We start from the raw sequence: 22875 nt of genomic DNA, 5'->3' as shown, positions 1-22875 counted from the left end.
AAGAGCACTGGCTGCTCTTCCAGAGGTCCTGAGTTCAATTCCCAGCACCCACATGGTGGCTCACAACCATCTATAATGGGATCTGATGCCCTCTTCTGGAATGTAGGTCTACATGCAGACAACACTCATAACAAAAAAAAAAAAAGTTTTAAGTTTCTGGATGAGAAAACTCATTAACATATTAGTGATCCCATGTTGGTAAATTAACATCCTAATCAAAAATTCAGTGAGACTTCATTGAATTCCCTCATCAAAAAAGTGATGAGTTCCTCTGGATGGACAAATACAAAAGGATGGAGTACCTAAAATTCTTTTTAGGGAAAGAAAGACGCTGAAGAGCTTAAATATTAAAGGAAATATAAGTAGAGGCTGGAGATGTAGCGTGGTGGTTAGACCCTTGAAGCTTCTCCCAGAGGCCCTGAGATTGGTTCCCAGCACCCGTTCTGAGTGTTCATCACCACCGTAACGGCAGCTCCAGGGGATCTCTCGCCCTTTCTGGCCTCTGTGGCACCTGTGCACAAGTGACGTACAATCACAGACACAATGATAATAATAAAGTACAGGTAAGACCAGGACAGTACTGGGGAGGAATTAAGAATTCGTCTGCTGAAGCATGATGGTGGTCATGCCTCTAATTACAGCACTTGGCAGGCAGAGACCAGAGGATGGCAAGTTCCGTCTCACCGCACACACATGAAGCTAGAATTCCCAATCTGTGAGGGGAAAATACATTTTCCTTTTTTTTTTAAATTTTTTATTTTATTTTTATTTTTTATTTCAGGACTGAGGACCGAACGCAGGGCCTTGCGCTTGTTAGCAAGCGCTCTACCACTGAGCTAAATCCCCAACCCCAAATTTTCCATTTTTATTGTGTGTGTGTGTAAGCACATGTGTGTGGGCGCATGCCAAGGAGGCCAGAAGGAGCTGTCGGACATCCTAGAGCTGGCGCTATAAGCATCTGGGAGCTACCTGACCTGGGTGCTGGGATCAGAACTGTGTCCTCATGACAGAGTGGCAAGTGGTCCTAACTGCCGAGCCATCTCTCCAGCCCCCAGGAAACATTCTAAATGAACGGTTTTAAGACAGTGCTTTGCTCTACTCCGTTCAAACGAAGAAAGGGAAAGACTGACGAGCCTGTGGCCACCACCATCAACTCCCTCCTCACGGCTGCTGCTTACAGAGGCCATAGAACCCGGGCTCCATCAGTAAACCTCCCTTTCAGGAGAGGCTCACGTGATCCACCATGAGCTCATCTCTAGGAGGCAGGGAAGCTCACCTCCACTTTCATACAGTGAAACTGGAGCTTGAAAAGACCGAGTCGTGGGGTAAATGGTGACAGACGTTCACACTGCAGTCTCTGTGTGTGTCAGTCAGTCGTATACTTTAGTTTACAGCAAAATCCCAACTATACTCATTGGAGTTAATAAACAGAAAATGTCTAAGCCCTCAGGTATTGTTAATCCAGAAGGTGTACATTTATACTGCATGTATATACTGAAGAAGCCTATTAGAGTTCCTAGTCACTCAGGTTTCCAATGTCCCCACCCGTCAGGTGACAGGCCCACCTGTCTTCAACGCAGTGTCAACGTAGCCCTCATACAGCTGCCGCTGGGCCAGTATGAAGAAGTGGTAGGCCTCGGCTCCTCTCCAAGCATTGTCCGTGAACCGACTAGTTGTAGAGAGAACTTCCTCTTCTAGCAAGCCAGCCAAAGCAGAAGTGGCCTGGGGGAAAAGCCAGTGCCCTGGGTCAGTGCAAACACACACAGTCTCACCTCCACAGAAGGTGAGGTCTGCAACTAAGACATCAACAACGCAGCTACACAAAAGAGCTCATCATCTTTCCTGTCATCACAGGTTCTAGTTCTCCATCACAACCCACAGCTTTCTAAATTAAGACCAACGTTTAAATAGACCTGAGTAAACTTTAAGTCAATGTGAAATTTATTTAATGTGATGAGATTCATTTATGGTAAAAGTAGATATACATTCTAAGAAAGTTTTTTAATTCTCTGATTAAAAGCTCTTTAACAAAAGTAAATTACGCCGGGAGGTGGTGGCGCACGCCTTTAATCCCAGCACTCGGGAGGCAGAGCCAGACGGATCTCTGTGAGTTCGAGGCCAGCCTGGTCTCCAAAGCGAGTTCCAGGAAAGGCGCAAAGCTACACAGAGAAACCCTGTCTCAAAAAAAAAAAAAAAAAAAAGTAAATTACAGCACCCTAGAAGCTAGTCTTAAAGAAGAACAGTTCCCCATATTTCTAAACAGCAATTTCTCAATCTGCATCCTTACTCTAAAGGAGGCATTACTACTCTTCAAGCCCCTTAAAGAAATGAACACAGCCTAGAGAGGAAAGGGCTTGTCCAGGAGGAAGTCTGAGATGACTTGCCATTGTGTGCTATGTGAATGATTGGAATGGTCTGCGTTACCTCCGAGTTCTTCCCTTTGACTTTCCCTCGCTGGGCATTTTTCATCTGCTCGTGATACTGCTCGATGAGCAGGGCTGACAGGACGTAGAGCTTCTTCACACGCAGAGGCTTGGCTCTCTTCTTCGCCTCCTCATCTGCAATCTAGACATTCCAAAATGGGGAAGACACTTGTTGGTGTGTATCCGTACAAATAAAACCATTTCCGAACTTAACTGAGACTTTATTCTTTAAGAGGAGGGAGAGCGTAGGATGGAGTATGAGTTTAATTATGTTTTAGATTTTAAAAGTCATTGTCTTTTCTTGAGAACTTAGTCACCTGAATAGAAACTAACAATCTTAAAAATGACGTCTATTAAGTAACTAAATCAGAGTGGAGAAAGTGGTGTGTCCTTCAGAAGTTTAAAGGTTTTTTTTTTTAAAGCAGTAACTAGAACAAGATAATGTTCAGCAGGACTGTGCATTACCTTATACATCAGTGTAGCCTAGAACAAGATAATGTTCAGAAGGACTGTGCAATCCTTTATACATCAGTTTAGCCTAGAACAAGATAATATTCGGCAGGACTGTGCAATCCCTTATACATCAGTTTAGCCTAGAACAAGATAATATTCGGCAGGACTGTGCATTACCTTATACATCAGTTTAGCCTAGAACAAGATAATGTTCGGCAGGACTGTGCATTACCTTATACATCAGTTTAGCCTAGAACAAGATAATGTTCTGCAGGACTGTGCAATCCCTTATACATCAGTGTAGTCTAGAACAAGACAATGTTCTGCAGGACTGTGCATTACCTTATACATCAGTGTAGCCTAGAACAAGATAATGTTCTGCAGGACTGTGCATTACCTTATACATCAGTGTAGCCTAGAACAAGACAATGTTCGGCAGGACTGTGCATTACCTTATACATCAGTTTAGCTGCATCAAAAAAGTAGCTGGCTTTCCTATAGAGCTCAATGGCATCCAGAGTCTTGTTCTTCTCCAGTAAATGTGACGCATACCTAGCTAACAGAGATCCAATTTCCTTCATACTGTGACTTTTAGCCAATTCCACAGCCTTGTTCCACTAGGAAAAAATCATACCATTCAGTCACCCGAATATTTAAAGAACTTACATCCTGAAAGTCCCACAATAAGCTCCTAAGTGTTCAATAAATGCTAACACTACTTCAAAATAGAGCAAAACCAGTACACATTCTAAAAGTCATTAAAAATCAGAGCAATCATAAGTTACACAAGCAAACATTTCAAAATGATTGAACCATCTAAGATGGATTTCTTGGTGAAGTACATTTGAAAATCAAAGTCTCAAAATATATAATCACATTAATCTTACAATTCTCTTTTTGCACATATTATAAGCCAGAAAAAGAATCCATTTTTTAGTGTTCATTATAAAATAAATTTACAGTTCCATTTAAAAAAATATCCTATTAGATTTAACATTTACAAATTATGTTTATAAGGTAAATTGATCTTTATAAAAACACTTCAAAAATGTTTAAAAGAATATACTGATAGCCAACAGTTTCTGTAATAATTCTGCACTTTTAGTTAAATTTCAGGGTTTTTTAAATATCAAATACATGTTTTCTATAAAGGAGAAAGGAAATAGACTTGCCAAAATAAATATTGATCAAGTAACTCAATTCTTTCCCCAGGCAATGAATGACCATTAACCTAGTCCTTTCCTGGAAACCAAACCCAACCCTAACAAAATGCAGAAAATTATGAAATTACTTCCAGACAAACACTTGAAAGCACAGATCTGTTCTGTGCTCCCTGGTTGGCAGTTGGGAGCAGGTCACCCCGTGTGGTAGCACAGGAGGTTAAGTACAAACACCCACGAGCTAGGCTTCTTTCCCTGAACCCACACCTAGCCCTCCACACCTTACACTGGAGACCATTTCAGTGACTTTAATTTTTATTTCACTTAAAAATCTCTAAAATGGCAACTGTCAGTTCCTCACCTGGTTGAGGTGTACGCAGGTGTCCACCGCTGCCTTTGGCTGGTTACACTTCAAGAATGCGCTCACGGCTTGTTCACACATTCCAACTCTCACAAACATCTGAGCTATTTCCTGTAAGCACCAAACACTGTTACCGGATTTCAGGGACCCGGGAAATCACTTAGATTTTAAGTTAACAAAACTCCACAGGGACACATGAACGATAAACTGGTGGGGACACCTGAATACTACATCGGTGGTTAGAGTGATTTTTCTTTCAGACAGGGACAGAGGTTACAGGTCAGGACGGATGCCACAGTGCCTCCTTTCCATGGAACTAGCGTTTCATTGGCTCAAGTCCTGAAGACACTGCCCTGCCTTCCTTTAAATCATAAGCCTGAGACCAGATTCTGCAAGTTCAAGACCAGCCTGGGCTATACAGTGAGACTGTCTCAGAAAAGAAAGGAAAAAGGAAAAATGAAAGCATGCATCCTACTGGGTAGTGTTAAAATCAATAATAACCTGTAAATGAACTGATGTGGTACTATGTTCGAGCTTCCAATCACACTAAGAAATACCCCAGGACTTGAGATGAGGCTGGGTTAGTAGAATGTTGCCTGGCAGGCACGAAGCCCTGGGTTTGGTCCCCAGCATCGCATAAACTGCCATGGTGGTGCATTCCCCGCACTCAGAGGCTAGAGGCAGCAGCATCAAAAGTCACCCCTGGCTACACAGTGAGTTCAAGGCATCCTAGGATACATGAGACACATCAAATCGAATCTAAGGAGCACTTCGTGCCATGCCTGTGGTTCACGTCTCTAACCACAGTCACACAGGAGGTTGAGACAAAGGCGATCAGTTGGGTCCAGGAGCTGATGCCCTAGACAACAAAGCAAGATTCCTCTCAAAATGAAACAACTAGATAGATACAGATAGACAGATGATAGATAGATAGATAGATAGATAGATAGATAGATAGATAGATAGATAGATAGACAGATAGATAAATAAACAGACTGGGGTGGGAGACAGTTTAATAGTCAAGTGTCAAGTTTGAATCTTAGCATGACAAAAATCAAAAAGGAGAAAAGAAATGCCCCCTTCATCAGTTCTCCTCGAAGCTAACCCCAAAACAAGTTCCCCAGAAGCTGGCAGGAGGCTGGGGCATCGACCACCACCACACACCTCACTGCCATCTTTTTGTTTCTCTCATTACTAGTTAGATTTTTTCTCACTCCACCCATCACTTCAAAAATAAGTGATTTCTAAGAAATTTCCGTTTCTCTCCTACTTAAGAAAATACACAGGGTTGTAAAGAAGAGCAAATGGAACCATCATGACAGTGGAGCCAACTGCTCCTTTATAAGAAACCTGAACTGCCAGAATTCTATACTTGTCTATTAATTAACAGACAGCTTTTAGGATGGAACCCACAACCCATATGTGTATGATCCTGCGGCTGAGAGTGGTTAATACCACAGATACTGAGTTATACACTAAACAAGTAAAATACAGACATGAGCAGCACTCAACATCAATTCAGAGGCCTAAAAGTAACAGTCAAGGAAGGGACATGCTGCTTTTAGTCGTTTTAATGGTGAACTTCACTGTTGATGTGACCTTTCAAATTAATTAGAAGCAAATTATGAATGACCTTGGACTCTGGTGAGGAACCACACAAGGCTATGCTCTAGTGAAGTACTAAGGATCTCAATGATTTCTCCCTGCAGCTCAAGAATTCGGTAATTCTGACATATTGATTCTAAAATAAAATTAAAGCATCACCCCATGTCTAAGAAACCATGAAATTATAGATTAACTTTCAGTTTTTGTTGCTACAGAGGATATTTCTTGACTAAAAATAAAAATATGGAATACCTACTGGAAGCAACTTGTGGTTTTCTGGAAGTGAATTGGCAAGATTCTCTAGCCCCTCATAATCTTCTAGCATATAATAGCATTCTGCTAGGCGCTCCTGGTTCCTGCCTTTGACATAATACTGTACAGCATTCAGCCTGTGGATGAAAGAAAAACCTGCATGACCAGTACGTGAGTCTCCAGGTAACCAAGAACTTCCCCCAAGTAGTCTTGCATTAGGATTTCTAGTGCTTGTCTTACTTCATCGTCTTCGGTTACACACTACCTTTAAAGCTCACATTCTTTTAAATCTAAAGACAATGCAGCATATTCTACTTGTAATATTCTCTGAATGCTCTCACATTGTTTAACTTACAATATCAGAGAAGTACTCGCATTATTGACATAAATAAGCATAGTAATCGCAATGAAAACTTGGGAATAAAGCAATGCTTTCTGAAAATAAAAATCTATAACAAAAAAGTAAATATACTTTGTTTTTTACTATGTTCAAAAATAAATCATATACAACATGGTTGTGGTCTCAAAACAGTGGAGTGTTTTCTGAAGCTAGGTACAAGAGTCTTGTGTATAGATGGCACAGTTATGCCAGGCTTATCTCTCAGCTCAAGAATGACTTGCTCTCCAGTGTGCATCCAGAGAGCAAATGCATCACAGGGCCATTTGCATTTCAGGATTTAGGAGAAGGGCCTTCACTCTGACAGCACTATTCCCTGGGGAGGTAGTCTGGGTAACAGAATAATTCCAAGCATGGAAGAACGAATGCATCAGGTACTTCAGGTAGCCCACGTACCACTTTTGTCGATCAGCAAAGTAGTCTCCAATGGCATTGTGGGCTTGTTCGAGGAGACTATCATCTGCGTCACCAGACCCAGTTTTCAGGAGTTGCAGTACTCTGAACCAATCCCCCAATTTCAGCCTCAGACCAATAGCGAGGTCTCTAAAAAAAAAAAAAAAAAAAAGTTTCATTCATTCATTCATTTACTCTACAAAGTTTGTCAGTTGCCTGCTCTGTGCTAGACACAGTTCTAGGAGCTTTGATTATCTCCAGACACTCTGGAAACAGCCTGACCAGTAACAGGCAATGGGGAGAGAGCAGAAGTTGTGGTCTGAAGGCATGTCCTCTCAAAACCTCAGGTTGAAACTTAATCCCAGTTGTGGTAGCATCAAGACACAGTATGTTTGGGGAAGTGATCAAGCCTCTCTCACGAGATGATGAATGCCTTTGTAGTAGAATATTATTTTAAGGTGTGTCAGTTTTGTTTATGTTGTATTTGTTTAACTCTGTGAAGCTGTGTTACTGTGCCTGTCTGAAAATACCTGATGGTCTAATAAAAATCTGAATGGCCAATAGCAAGGCAGGAGAAAGGATAGGCGGGGCTGGCAGGCAGAGAGAATATATAGGAGAAATCTGGGAGAAGAAAAGAGATGGAGGAGTGAAGAGATCTAGGAGCCAGAGAAGGAGGATGACTCCGGGACCAATCACACAGCTGCACAGCAAGTCACGGTGTGAAGAGTAAGATTTACAGAAGTAAGAGAACGGGAAAAGCCCAGAGGCAAAAAGAGACAGGTTAAGTTAAGGTACATTAAGCTGGCTAGAAACTAAGCCAAGCTAAGGCTGGGCATTCACAATTAAGAATAAGCCTCCGTGTGTGATCTATTTGGGAGCTGGGTGGGGGACCCCAAAAAAAGAGTAAAAAAGCAACAACAACATGCCTTCTTAAGAAGGGCACCAGAGGCCGGGCGGTGGTGGCGCACGCCTTTAATCCCAGCACTGGGGAGGCAGAGGCAGGCAGATCTCAGTGAGTTCGAGGTCAGCCTGGGCTACAGAATGAGTTCTAGGAAAGGCGCAAATCTACACAGTAAACCCTGTCTCAGAAAAAAAAAAAAAAAGAAGAAGAAGAAGAAGGGCACCAGAGAAAGCTGACATCCTTTTCCACCATGTGGAAATTCAAGGCACCATCCTGGAGGTCCAGGCGGGGCTCCCAGCAGACATCACAGCTGCTAGACCCTCAGCCGTGGACTCCCCAGCCTCCAGAGCTGTGAGAAACAAGCATCTGTGCTTTATGAATTAGCCGGCCTGAGGTACTTCCATCACAGCAATCCAAGCAGAAACAACACCGGAGTAAGAGGCTGTTTCTAGTCTTCTTTCCCAGATTTCCAACTTACTGAGCAAACTAATGGCACAAATAACAATTACATCTTTTCATGGATTTTAGACACAATCCGGTTTATTTCAAAATGAAATATATAGTATAAATGTTTGGTTTTGTATTTGTTCTCAGGGCTTAAGACGTATAAGGGATCTTCTGGGAGTATAAATACCAATTAGTGAAAATTAGATTACATGCTTACTGCTGAAATGAAGTTCACACATTATATAAAGAAAAACTAAATATAAGTCATAAGACAATCTCTCTTTATTTTTATTTTATCATTCCTGAGAGAAGAAAATTAAATAATGGCATCAACAATCTTATGATCTATATAATAAATAATAAAAGTCCCCAGTCTTGTTGGGCAATGGTGGCACATGTCTTTAATCCTAGCACTCAGGAGGCAGAGGCAGGAGGATCATCTCTGTGAGTTCAAGGCCAGCCTAGTCTACAGAATAAATTCCAAGACAGGCTCCAAAGCTACACAGAGAAACCCTATCTCAAAAAAACAAAAGTCTCCAGTCTCTATAGACTTCTCAACTGTTTTCTTTACTAAATGAACAGCATCTCCATAGTAATGTATTAACACATATTTAAACAGAGCAATCGGCTGAGAAATGGCTCATTGATGAAATACTTGTGGCACAGCATGAAGACCTGAATTCAGATCCTTGGCACCCACGTGAAGGCTGGACATGGCCCCTGCATCTGTGACCCCAGCACTGAGCACACAGAGACAGCCCCTGAGAACTTGCCAGCCAGTTAATGCAGCCAAAATGTCAGGAACAGGTTCAGTGAGGGACCCTGTCTCAGTAAGGTGGAAAACAGTAGTGGAAGACACCCAGCATTCACCTCTGACCTCCACAAATGCCTACATGTGCAAACACATGCATACATCACACACACACACACACACACACACACAAACATACTTAAACATAATAAATCAAATAAAAGCAGAGATGAAAAATGCTCCCAAATTATAAAATATAAATTAATGAGGCACATGAAATGCCCAGTTGTATTCCTAATTGAAAACTATTTTCTAAAAGACATGATACAATGTATTTCGTCTACTTTATGGTCTCCATTTGTACAACACTATGAACTGAAGAACACTTGGGGATGGCTGCCTTCCTAATTTACCTTCTGTCCATGTCTAGATACATCCTCTCAGCTTCCTCAAACCTGCCAAAGTAGGCGATGATCTCAGCCTGCTTCATTGCCTCACTCTGCAGGTTCCCCAGGCGCTTCACAAACTTGATGCCTTGGTAATCCTTGCAGCGCACGAACGCCTGCTGGGCCGTGTACAAGTCCAGCTTCTGCAGGGCGGCCTCAGCCAACAGGCGCCTGCATTTTCAAAAGAAACAGAAAACCTATTGCATAGCACTAATAGACAAGTCTTGTATCAGAATTCAATCAGTGAAACACGGTTAAAAAAAATCTGGTGGATTCGGGCAAAAATGATTGTGTTAACACATGCAAACATTTTTCATATAACATGCTTGAAAAGAAGAGCAGAAGAGATTCCAGTTCCCCTGAGGAGGCTAGTAGGGAACAAAGGGTGACAGTTGGGACTTTAAAAGCATACTGACTTTGGGGAATGCTGAGGTTTTTTAAATACCAAAGTCGGGGGTGTGGATTGTCTTCTATGAATTGAGACGCATCTTCAATTCCAACCTTCTCAATCAATGCTCGACTATCTCGAAGGGACCGGATCTCAAAATTCATTATGTAATCCTTGCTAGGGTGCTCTGGATTCTGAAAGTAAAGAAGAAATAAAGGAATTCAAAAGGCTGCCTGCAGAGGATATTTCTTTTCTACAATTAAAAAGATGATAAAATAAAACTAGTATACTGTGAGCAAAACAAAGAAAAAGAAATCCCCGTGTTTGGATCTTAAGAGTTATTTGAAAAACAGACAAACGGAGTCTCCCATGGACAATCAGGCTTCCTACACAGAGGTGCAGACAATGCCAGAAAGGGTCCCCCAGGTTTCTCTCAGCTCCATTTTCCCCCAGGTGCAATTCTGTTGTTGTTAGTTACCTTTAGAATCTCATCCAAAAGAACAGACTTAATTTCTAATTCTTCAAAGTTGCAAATATATCCAGAGGTCTGAATGGGTTCCTTTAAAGACAAAAATGAGTGTTACATCTCATCATACAAAACACACCCCAAGGAATCCTGATTTTAAACTGTATTGTCAAAACTTTCAATTAAGAAAAAAAAAAGAATGTCAGTAATGCCATATGCCCATCACCTAAATAGTTGACTTTCCACTGCATATACGCCACTAAATTTCTGACTGGTACCATATTTCACCTCTATAATTCTATACATTTCTCTAAAAGAAAAGGATGCTTTCTTACCTAACCACATGATGAACTGAATTCCTAGTAAATATGATAAACATTGTATTTGGATCTAATTAAGTACATCTACCATAAAAATTCCGCAGCAAACTGAAGTCTGCCTTCTTTGCCCCTGATATACTTCCTACATAAGATTTTACTTGCCAACATGTAAATATATGGATGTTACATGTATGTCTCTTATCCTATAGGCAGTTGTAGAAAAAAAGTGTAGGATCTACATACTGTAAGGTAAAGTAGCTGCCCTATATCCTAGCAGAAAACAATATATACAATATTATATAAGACAAAATAAATAAACTGCTAATCTGCTTAATGCCACCAAGAATACTATAGAAGAAACAGGATAATAAAATCATCAAAATTACATTTTTCATAATATATGTACACATGATTATACTTACTATCTATTACATAGTTATGATAAAAGAAAGATGCCAAAATGATGAAAATAAAAGGTAAAAATTCATAGTTTGGGTTCAGTATGCCTAAGATTGACGCTCTCATATGCTCAGTAGACCTATCCAATGGGACTTCAAGTATCTCTTCTTTGAAAAAGCACAAATTGTTAGTTAAAACATCAAATCATATGAGAAAAGTTTATAAAATCTTTTAATTGCCTTTAAAAAGGTGATTTTTTTTTTTGCATACGGCAGATAACATGTTTCATGAGTAACTTGCTCACATAAACAGAACCAGGCATGGCAGTGCACACCTGTAACCCCAACACATGGGAGCTGGAAGCAGGAGGATCACAGATTAAGGGGCAGGCCTTTGTTATACAACATGATCCTGTCTCAGGAAACACCATCACAGGTGCACACACAGAATCACAACAGAATTTAATTTGAAAAGAAGGACATGTAATGAGACATTTCTCATAGGGTCTTTTTATGTTTTGATTATTTTGATACTATCCTGTAAACCAAAAAAATATACTTGTATAGACCTGTTTATCACTAGATATAATTTTAATTAGATACTACAACAAAACAAATGCTAAAGTCATAAAAGGTAATCTATAGATTAAAAAATATGTCACAATCTTGGAAAAATATAGTATAAAATGTAAGGCATTCCTGCTGGGCAGTGGTGGCGCATGTCTTTAATCCCAGAGGCAGAGCCAGGTGGATCTCACAGAGTGAGATCCAGGACAGGCACCAAAACTATACAGAAAAACCCTGTCTCGAAAAACTAAAAAAAAAAAAAAAAACAGTAAAGCATTCCTTTAATTTTATAATTCTTCACTGTGGGATACCTTAAGATGTCAGCTCTGTTTTATGTAACAGAATTGATAACTATGCAGAAAAATACAATTTGAATTTTAAAATCATAGCTTTAATAAAAGTTCTTTAAATGATGAAAAACCATGGAGAAAGGGAGAATAGGAAAGGTGAAGGAAGGATAGAAGTGAAGAGTTTTCATGATAGCTTATAAATGTTGGCATATAAGTAATGTGCAAAAATTTGGGGGGAATTCATCTTCCTAAAACTCGACTTCTGCTTGTATTATGCTCTGGCTTCCTCTCTGTTGCTGTAATAAACACCGTGACCAAAAGCAACTGAGAGAAAGAAGCTTACACTTCCAGGTCACAGTGCACCCCTGGAGGAAGTCAGAGCAGGAACTCAGTGGGAGCTTGAAGCAGAAACCACGGAGGCCCACCGCTTGCTGACTCCCTTGCAGGCTCATACTTAGCCAGCCCTGAAGGACTAGCCAGGGAACAGCATCAATCAGAGTGGGCTGGGCCCTCCTGCATCATTCAACAATTAAGATAATCCCCCATAGATAGATCACAGGGCAACGTGATCTGGACAACCCCTCAGTTGAGACTCTCATCTTGGGTAACTCTAGGCTGTGTCAAGTTGACAGATAAAGCTGTAAAGGTCAAATTACATCAAGCAACTTTATTTTCCAAAATACAAAAGCAATACCTCAACTGAACTCGGTGTGTCACACTAACGAGCTACGAAGCAGGGCACACTCACGTAGGCAGTAAGCAAGGTGTTTATTTTTATTCCAACAGGCATCCGAGCCTTGGTACCCATTACTGTATCAAGAAACCCTGGGACCCCACTCAACACAGTCAGAGGCCTCACAGCATGTGGAATACAACAGTTGGCTTCCTGAAGTGTCCTACTTAGTTACTCTGTCTTAGCACATGGTGACACACTGAGGCTTGAATACACCTATTTAACTAGATTGGGAGATTATATCAAATTTTACCTTCACCTCACAAATTAGTCTACAGGCTTAAGGGTTCTTAGAAAGAATCTGCCGGCCCCAGGGATCACTTGAAGACAAGACAGGCAACTATGGAAGGGCTGACTCCTCCTTCCCTCCGTCCCTCACAACATGAAAACAGTGATCTCCCATCTATCTATCCTCACATGGAAAATCATATCCAGCCACTAACTGTCAGACCACAGCCCGCCTCCTGAGTGCTAACACAGATGGCCGTGTCCGGAAGGAACACATCCTGCAGCTGTGTCCAGGCATCTTCTCACAGCAGCTGGAGGAAGGGCCAGCAGAGCAGTGACAGAGGCCTCTGTCCTCAGGAATGCGGACGACAGAACAGCACAGCATACAAACAATTCTTGACAGTGCCGAGGTTGTTTTTAAAAACTGATCTGGCTCTAAACTTAATAGAAATTGGGTTCTATACCAAGCAAGAAAGCAAGTTCAAATAAAGAAAATAATGTGTGTGTGTTTTAATACAGGCTAGTCTGTTAGAGCTACTTATTATCTTCTCCAGACAAAGACTTCCCTTGGTGCTAGACTGACCGCACTCTGCACACATTGTGCAACCTTAATAAACCTCCACTCTCTGGGCGTATGACTCCAGGTTTACCAGGAGTGGAGCCAAGACTAAAAAGGACTGTAGCATTCAGAAAGCATTCTTACATCTTCAAGGTTATCCTGTGTACACCTGTCAAATTCCCACACTGATTTTGTGGCAAGAGCCAAACTTCCCTCGGGTCCTTGCTAGAAGCCATGCAAGGGCAATAGTCAGGGATGTCTTTTCTTTGAACCATTTCTCAGGGTTGTAAGAGTTACAAAGACCTCGAAGCTCCTTAATGTTTATTATTCCCACTATGAAACATATTTTTTTTTAATCCTGGCGTGATTAGATACCGAATGGCCTGGGAATTGAACCTGGGTCCTCTGAAACATCAGTCAGTACTCTTAACTGCTGAGCCATCTCTCTTCCCCTCAAAACAAATATTTTTAAATACCACAGAAAATTTTTAAATTTATTTTCACAAACTTGCACAGTAATGTCAATAAATTCTCAAAGAAACAAAGGTAGAATATCTAGATTTTGAATTTGACTCATTATTTATGGACTGTTAACATTCATTTCTTGTTTGTACCTCAGGATCCAAGTTTCTGAAGACATACATTCTCGTCTTCTCCATCATTGCAAATAAATCGGGATTATCCTTGGCCCACTTCATATCCCAGACATCTTTGCGCTCCAATTTTAACAATTCGCCGACTACTTGCTGCCCTGTACTGTCTGTCACCCGAGTGTCCAAGTCAAAGAAAGTCAAGACTCCCGCGATGTCGATGATAGCAAGGCGACTGAAAGTCACACAATTGGGGAAGGGAAAACTGTCAAATACTATCAGTGGTCATGAAGTCGAATTGCTTACAACCGTTCTCCAAGACCCCTTTATCAGAAGTCTGGAATGTGGTAGAACTGACTTTAAAAAAACTTTTAAACAGCCGGGCGGCGGTGGCGCACGCCTTTAATCCCAGTACTCGGGAGGCAGAGGCAGGCAGATCTCTGTGAGTTCGAGGCCAGCCTGGGCTACAGAGTGAGTTCCAGGACAGGCACCAAAACTACAGGGAGAAACCCTGTCTCAAAACAAACAAACCAAAAAAAAAAAAAAAAAAGTTAATGTTACACTTCAAGATTAAAAAAAAAAAGTACCAAGATTTCTATTTAAACAAAATACAGTAAAGTTCATAATAAACATATCTGTCAGCACATTTATTGCATAAATCCAACCACCCCATCCTAAGCCACACCCCCGGAAGGAGGAGTTGTCTCAGGCCACACCCCCTGAGGGGGAGCCTCAGGCTTACCTGGAGTTGCAGTTCAAAGATAACTGGCAGGCTCGGCATTCCAGTGAGTATTTTTGAATCAAAGCAACATTAGGAAAGCTGTACCTCTGGATGATGCCAGATTCACGCCCCTGTGGAAGTGGCCTTTAGTTACTACAGCATATTTACCTTAAGAGCTTCAAGGGTAAATACAGGTCTCTCTACATGTCCATGTTTTTAAAACCAAAGTGACATGTCCTAGCAAGTTCCCAATTCTGCTGCTGAACTATGTTACTAAGTACATGTTTATCACCTGCTTTAACTGAAGTCTTTCAATAGCAGCTGTAGGTGGTCTAATTTTTCCTCACAGAATATTCAAGAAATAAGTCAGGAGCCTAGATCTTGGGTAATACACAAATTCTTATCTGACAAGAAACATCTAAGGCTGCTTATATTTCTTCAGGTTAATATTTAGAGTAGACTAAAGACTAACGAAGTATCTATTCAATTAAATTCTACATACATGAAATGGAAGGTCATGGTGTGAAATGGCCGTTACTGGAAGCCTAGCTCTCCATCCTACAGTCTTTATCTGATAGCACTAGCTTTCAGCAAGAGGAAAGATAGCCTAAAAGCAGTAATGCCTTGAGTATTACTTAAAAACTGACAAGGATGTGCATTTCCTGGGCAGCAGATTCGGCAGATGGGAGGGAGGGTGCTGTGACTGGCTTTCAACTCTTCTGTACCTGAGTCCCGTGGGGTGATGGGCAAGAGAAGACGGTCTACATAGCTCATCTTTAACTCCTGCCTTTCAGCCAGAGAGCAAGGCTTCCTCAGCACAATGCTCCAGTGGGGCCTAACAGAGAGGTGGGAAAGCCACAGGATACAGGGTTCTTAAGAGCCTTTTCCCACAAAACGAGCTGACTCCTAGAGAACTGACCTGGAAGCAGTTAAGCCTCTGCTGATGTGACTAAACACACTGCTGTACCACACAGTCACTTCTGAAGTTACTGTTTTCAAATGTCTGAGCTCAAGAGAAAACCTTATACCATTGCTTCTATTTTAAAATTTAGCAAAATATTGCCACTTTGCTGGCTGGAAAATACACCATGTCATTCTGTTTTATGAAGGTGGTTCAGCTAGAGCCAGTATAAAAGTCCTGGGCTACATACAGGAAAAAAAACCCTAAGTCCAACACTTTGCATACAGTCCCTGCATCTAGCGACTCTTTGTCGGGCTTTCAACCCAGAGTCAACTCCATGTATGTATTCCGTCACCCTACTGGCTTTATAAATAGTTAACATTTTTGCAAATGATTAATAATATGTGCATAAGCCTTAAAATTTTCTCATTTCTTCTATCAAACCTGGGAAAACTTAGGACATCCACAACATGATAACCTAAATCCAAAACTCTTGCTTTACCCTAACTCTATAATTTAAACAATTATTATTTATAAAATTAGTTTATTTCAGCTTACCACAATCAATGTCTTATCAGATGCAGTAATGGCACAAATTGGATCCCTTGTACCCTAAAATTAATCAATCATTTTATGTAATACTTATTGAATGACAAAAGAAGTCCAAACTAGTATGTAATTACTAAAAATATACAATAAATCATTTGTTAACTTAAAAATTTATAGTACCTACTATGTGTCAACCACTGAAGTACTAAAGATACTCCAATCTTGAGCCCCAAGGGATTACTTAAAAATCAACTTCCAAAGACTATGAACCAAACATCTAATTATAGTCTGTTAAGAGATACAAATGGGCCGGGCGTTGGTGGCGCATGCCTTTAATCCCAGCACTTGGGAGACAGAGCCAGGCGGATCTCTGTGAGTTCGAGGCCAGCCTGGGCTACCAAGTGAGCTCCAGGAAAGGCGCAAAGCTACCCAGAGAAACCCTGTCTCAGAAAACCAAAAAAAAAAAAAAAAAAAAAAAGAGAGATACAAATGGGTTATAAAAGCACACAGAGAGAACTATCTGACTTACACTAGATAGACAGAAGCCTAAGTTTAGATCTTAAAGATAAACTGAGGCCAGGCATGGTGGAGCACACCTTTAATCCCAGCACTTAGGAGGCAGAGCCAGGCGGATCTCTGTGAGTTTGATGCCAGCCTGGTCTACAGAGCAAGTTCCAGGACAGGCACCAAAACTACACAGAGAAACCCTGTCTTGAAAAACAAAAAAAAAAGAAAGACAGAAAGATAAACTGAGATCAGAGAGGCCATGATATGCCACCAGAAGGGTAAAATAGGAGAGTTCTGCAACCACCTAGATGGATCTATATAAATGGTATTGTGCTCAGCGAGAAAAGCCAATCCCCATAGGTTACACTATATATATGTGAGTGTGTGTGTGTGTATACATATATATATACACATACATACATATAAATATATATATATAAAATCACTGACAAACCAATCGTACAGAAATCAGACTATTTTATCTAATGACCTGCCAGGGACTGATGGTTCTCTAGGCCGGGGAACGGATAAATGAAAGAGCTTGGAGAAACTTCCTGTATAGTGAAAAAATTATGTAACAGTTCACAACATCTACAGTCAACACAACTAACAGACATGTCCAGTCTGTGACCCACATGTGTGGCCCAAGATAACTATAAATGCAGCCCAACACAAAGTCATGGAGTCTGGGGCTGCAAAGACGACTTAGTAGGTGACGTGCTACTACACAAGCAGTAGGACCTGGGTTTGGATCCCTAGCAATCGTGTAAAAAGCAGGTGTGGCAGTTTAAGGAACTGTTAAAAAAAAATGTCCTATGTACTAGAAACAAATTCTTGTTCAAGTCTCTAATAAAATCATAATGTTTCCTTATCTACAGACACTAACACTTACTGATAAAAGTCAAACCACCTACTTGAATGGCTTTACTATAATCAAACACCCCATCCACAGATCCAGAAGGAACATCATCAACGTGATAAATTCTGTTAAAAAAAATCAAAATTTTGAAGAAAGTGAGGTTACATTATTTCGTAATCTTTGTAATTAAGAATGGTATGACAACAATGAACATTATTATTTATCAGAAAACCCTGATTGTTTAAGGAGTTCTTGATACAGCTGAATCTCATAAAAGCAGAAACTGTCCATCAAATATTTACTGGTTATATGTGACCTGTCAACAAAGTCAAGTCCCACTGTGAACACCCAAGTTACGCATTCCCAACAAAGAGCGTCAAGCTGTGGGATAGTTTGCCTGGCGATTCAGGAGTGACTGCTTGCTTGCTTGCTTATAAAAACAGTTTCTCTATGTAGCCCTGGTAGGACTCAAACTCATAATCCTCCTGCCTCAGCCTCCTGTCTGCTGCAACTTCAGACTTGTAGAGGAATAACTTCCAATACATGAATTTTCTTTTGTTTACCAAGCACATTTACACATCTTCACGTTGAAGCTTCCTACAGGAGCCCAGTTGCGGTGATATATTGGGTACCCTAATAAAATTTGCCTGAAGATTAGAGGACAGGACAAGCCACTAGATTAAACATAGAGGCCAGGCAGTGATGGCACACACCTTTAATCCTAGCCCTCATGAGGCAGAGATCTGTCTGGATCTCTGTGAGTTCAGGGCCACCCTGGACTACATGAGATTGACTCAGTCTAGGAGAGAAACACAGCCAGGCAGCGGTGACACACACCTTTATCCCCAGTACTTGGGAAGCACACACGCCTTTAATGGCTGTGTGGAGAGTTACATAAGGCCTGAGGAGACAGGAACTAGAAGCCTTTTCGGCTGAGGAAGCTCATTCAGCTAGAGGCCGATCGGCTAAAGCCTTTTCAGGCTGAGGAGTTTTAGAGGTAAGAGGTGGCAGTGGCTTGTTCCTCTGTCTCTTTGATCTTTCAGCATTTACACCAATATCTGGCTTTGAGTTTTTCATTATAAGACCATTTAGCAATTTGTGTTACACGCCACCGTCCAGGCTCCTCACTTCTCTGTGTGGCAGAGGCCTCTTCACCCCACAACTTACCAGAAACCACTCCAATTCAGACTCCCTGGAATCCAGGGCCAGGGAGAGAAGCCACCTAAAGTCCCCCTCCATACCTGTGTCTGAGGACCTGCATCTCCCCTGGTGACTAATACTAGGATCACCTCCCAGAAAGACCCATACCACTAACCTATGGGAATGAAGCTTCAGTTAGACACTGGGATCTTAGCTGAATAACTAATTTCAAATTAATATGTGGAGTGGGTCACATAGCCATTTCCTGACCAAAAATATCCCACAGATTTCCAGCCTTTACCAATAAGGGTGTTTTGTTTTCTTTTGTTTACACCATGCCAACTTTCTTTTACTTTGGTAAATTTAAACAGATCCATTTAAAAGATACTCAAATTTATTAAAAATGTTTCTATTAATCAAGGCAACACGTATTTCTCAAGAACAACAACAGATAATTAGCTATGTCTGGCTTCGATGTGGTATGGTTGAGTCACTAAAAATACGTATCAAGAGACATACCTTTCTCTCCCTTCTTTTCGTGACCGTGTGATCTGATTAATCTCCAACGCTGTGAGCTTCTTCGCCACACGATACTGCCAGGTATAAAACGCTTCTTTGGAAGCTGCTATTGCGTGGGTTTTGGTCATTGCAACAAAGAGTGGTACTATCCATAGAACATGAAGACCATTAGGCTATGGTTACGCAGAATGTGTTTCAAAGCACTTCAACATCCCCAAGTCCAGCTCCTCATTTCAGAAATAATAAACCCACAGTCTCAAAACATGCACACAGTCTCTCAATTCAGAGAAGAATCTGAAGTTATTAGGATCATACAAAAGTATTAAGTAAATTGGATCTACTATCTAATGGACCAAGAGCTAAAACTTCCAGACCTTTTAAAGAATACTTAGGAGTATGTGCTGTTGCTGTAGGTCAATGGAAGAGCACTTCCTTAGCATGTGAGAAGCCACAGATTCAATCCACAGTATCACAAAGGTAAAAAGGGGGTAAATTTTTTAATGATTTATTTATTTTTTATTTCATGCGCATTGGTATTTTTCCTGCATTGCATGTCTGTGTGAGGGTGTCAGATATTCCAGAGTTACAGACAGTTGTGAGCTGCCATGTGGGTGCTGGGAATTGAACCTGGGTCCTCTGGAAGAGCAGCCAGTGCTCTTAACCACTGAGACATCTCTCCAGTCCCAGGAGCAAAACTTTGGGAGCCAGGGTTAGGCAATGGTTAGTGCCTTAGGTGTCACACCAAAAATACATAACAAAAACCAAACAGTGAATTGGACAGCATGAAAATTAAAGACATTTGTGTTTCATGTGATATCAAGAAAAGGTTAAAAGAAAATATTTATAAATCATGTACGTCAAAATGAACTAATGCTTATATACATACATATGAAATTGTTCAAAAACACATTTAATAAAAGAAAAACTAAAAAAAATGACAAAGAATCTAAGTAAACATTTTTCCAATATGATACACAAATAACCATTAAAAGATGACCAACATCATTAACCACCAAAAAACTAAAAATCAAAACTACTACTTCATATCATATGATCCTCACTAGGACAGATAGACTTTTAAAAAGTCAGACAACAAGAATTGATAAGGGACTGGAGAGAAAAAGACAATGTAAAATACTCTGAAAAACATTTCAAAGTTCCTCGAAATGTTAAATAAAGACTTTCACATTACCTAGCAGTTCTACTCCTAGGTATAGGCCCAAGAGAAACTAAAACACACATACACACCAATTTACACTTGAATGTTCAAAATAGCATTCTTCATAATAGCCAATAGGTAGAAACAACTCAGATGTCCATCTGATGAACAGATAATTAAAACCCAGTCTCACACACACACACACACACACACACACACACACACACACACACAAAACCAATTACATCTTGGTTTAAATAATTCTCCCTTTTCTTGACCCCACTTGTCTTGTATTCTCCTGAGTCCCTTGTTTCTAGGTAAATATTTCTTTCATTTGCCCATTCCTTAAACAGCATCTAACAGAACACCTGTCCAGTATGCTTTTCTGAAGCAGAGGGTCTCATCAGTTCCAACTGTGGATTTAAAACCAGGAGCTAAGCAGTGAAATCATCATCTAAAGTCACAAAATACTATATAATATAAAACGAAATATACATTTTCAAACAAAATATATAAAAGCGAAAGTACTCCTTCATAAAGGGGTATTATCCCTTGTTTCCTAAACTCATGAACAGCCAAAACAGTGTGACCTTTTTCTATTCATAAGGCAAAGCAATAAAAGAGCAACGTCAGCAAGAGCAGCTGCTAACGGAACTTTCGCCACAGCCGAACAAGGGCACTTTGGGCAGCAGGACGCTTAGAAACTGAAGTCGAGAAACTGGGCTGGCAGTGTGGTGTTAACTGAGTGGGTTGACAGCTTGAGACTTCAAACTCAAGATTTTTTATAGACTGAGTATTTCAATATAACTGAGTCCGATTTTTCTTTAAATTCCAGCCATAAAGGCTTTTCTATTCAAAACAAAACATGTATTATTAATGACCCCTAGAGGGAGCACAGAGCCTTCACTGCCTTGCACAAAACTAAGGCCTGGTGAGAGCAGCTGAGCCTCCAGTGGGTGCTAAAGCCAGCCCGGCTGTGTTCTCACTGACTCCTTTTACTAAATTTTAATAAATATGGTAAATTCCACCATGCATAATTTCAATTCTGGTAATGACTATGCTCTTACTGATTTGAGGTTCACAAACCTTTACTGCTTCCTGGTTTAAAAAAAAAAAAAATTTTCCTAAGCATATAAAAGCATTTTCTCAACCAAGGTTTAATTACAATTATAAGTTGCATTCATGTTCTTTATTCTTTTTTTTTTTCCATACAATTTATTCTGGTCACACTTACCTCCCCCTGGCCCGTGTTGTTTATTCTTGGTACTTCATAAATAAGAATTTATTGCTATCCCAATTAACTCAAAATTAAAATGTTACTGGTTCAAAGGACAAGTCAGGCTTCTTGGATTAAAACTGCAAACACTTTGTAACTATTAATGTTACAAATTATTTCCTCTTTCCAAGCCTCAGCTTTCTTGTTCCAGTTGAAGATAACAGTATCAGCCCTATATAGCTGTTTTAAGGATTAAAAGAAACTAAAGAATAACACAGTGCCAGGAATAGAGTAAACGCTTAATAATTTTTGATTTGGTTTGGTTTGTTTTTTTCTAGACAGGGTTTCTCTGTGTAGCCCTGGCTGTCCTGGAATTCACTCTGTAAACCAGGCTGGCCTCGAACTCAGAGATCTATCTGCCTCTGCCTCCCGAGTGCTGGGATTAAAAGTGTGTGCCACCACCACCAAGCTTACACTTAGTAATTTTAAGTACATGTCAGGTGCTCTTCTAAACACACAATATGTACTAACTCACAACCACTGTATAAGGCCAATATAGTTATCATTATTTAGCAGATAAGAAACTGGGGTATGAGAGAGTCATAACTTGCCTGTGTTATACAGCTGGGAAGTGGGCAAATGGAACACAGACCCAGGTACTCTACTGCTCCTGAATCTGTGTTCTTAATCGCTGAAGCAGAATGCCCCGCAATACATTATGACACATTAGGCATGGTAGCTATCTTTGTTTCTTATTTTGATTTTCTACATGGATTTTTATAATATAACCAAGTACTCCAGTCATTACTCAGAACAAATGTAACTACATGTGAAACATATTTTCGATTAATATAGTAGTAATTTCGGTAAATTCACAAGGGAACACAATGCCATCTATGTAAATTCTAATAGATTTTTGTTAAAAGATTCATTAAACCCCAACTAAGTTTACAAGAAAAACGAAGATGAGGTTGCCCATCACAATTGGATATTACTAAAGGCATCACAGCGTTTGGTCAGAGGTCATGGGAGAAATCAACTGGTACTGACCAAGAAGCTCCATCACTCTTGCAAGCTTTCCTAGGACTGGAAGGTGCTGCAGAGACTGCGGATAGACAGTCATCAACAGTCTCACCCAACTGGCAGCCCTGCGAACTACAATAATGACGGACATTC

At 40.5% G+C, this 22875-nt stretch overlaps 1 protein-coding gene across 1 annotated transcript in view; it reads right to left on the bottom strand.

The window, feature by feature from the left end:
• The window catches only part of Wdr35 (WD repeat domain 35), a 52217-nt gene that overhangs the window by 2030 nt on the left and 27312 nt on the right, over positions 1-22875 (bottom strand). Inside the window, exons 12-25 of the mRNA XM_059248702.1 lie at positions 19325-19469; positions 17721-17790; positions 16309-16362; positions 14871-14980; positions 14153-14363; positions 10456-10536; positions 10035-10171; positions 9557-9760; positions 7048-7194; positions 6259-6391; positions 4398-4508; positions 3329-3493; positions 2425-2565; positions 1566-1722 (exon numbers count right to left, since the gene is read on the bottom strand). Coding sequence (XP_059104685.1) covers positions 1566-1722; positions 2425-2565; positions 3329-3493; positions 4398-4508; positions 6259-6391; positions 7048-7194; positions 9557-9760; positions 10035-10171; positions 10456-10536; positions 14153-14363; positions 14871-14980; positions 16309-16362; positions 17721-17790; positions 19325-19469 — 1866 coding nt within the window. The remainder of the gene's footprint in view (positions 1-1565; positions 1723-2424; positions 2566-3328; positions 3494-4397; positions 4509-6258; positions 6392-7047; positions 7195-9556; positions 9761-10034; positions 10172-10455; positions 10537-14152; positions 14364-14870; positions 14981-16308; positions 16363-17720; positions 17791-19324; positions 19470-22875) is intronic.

The sequence above is a fragment of the Peromyscus eremicus genome, chromosome 22 (assembly GCF_949786415.1).
Source record: "Peromyscus eremicus chromosome 22, PerEre_H2_v1, whole genome shotgun sequence".
Taxonomy (NCBI): domain Eukaryota; kingdom Metazoa; phylum Chordata; class Mammalia; order Rodentia; family Cricetidae; genus Peromyscus; species Peromyscus eremicus.
The sequence above is the reverse complement of the archived record's forward strand: the minus strand, read 5'-3'. Positions and strand labels throughout refer to the sequence as shown.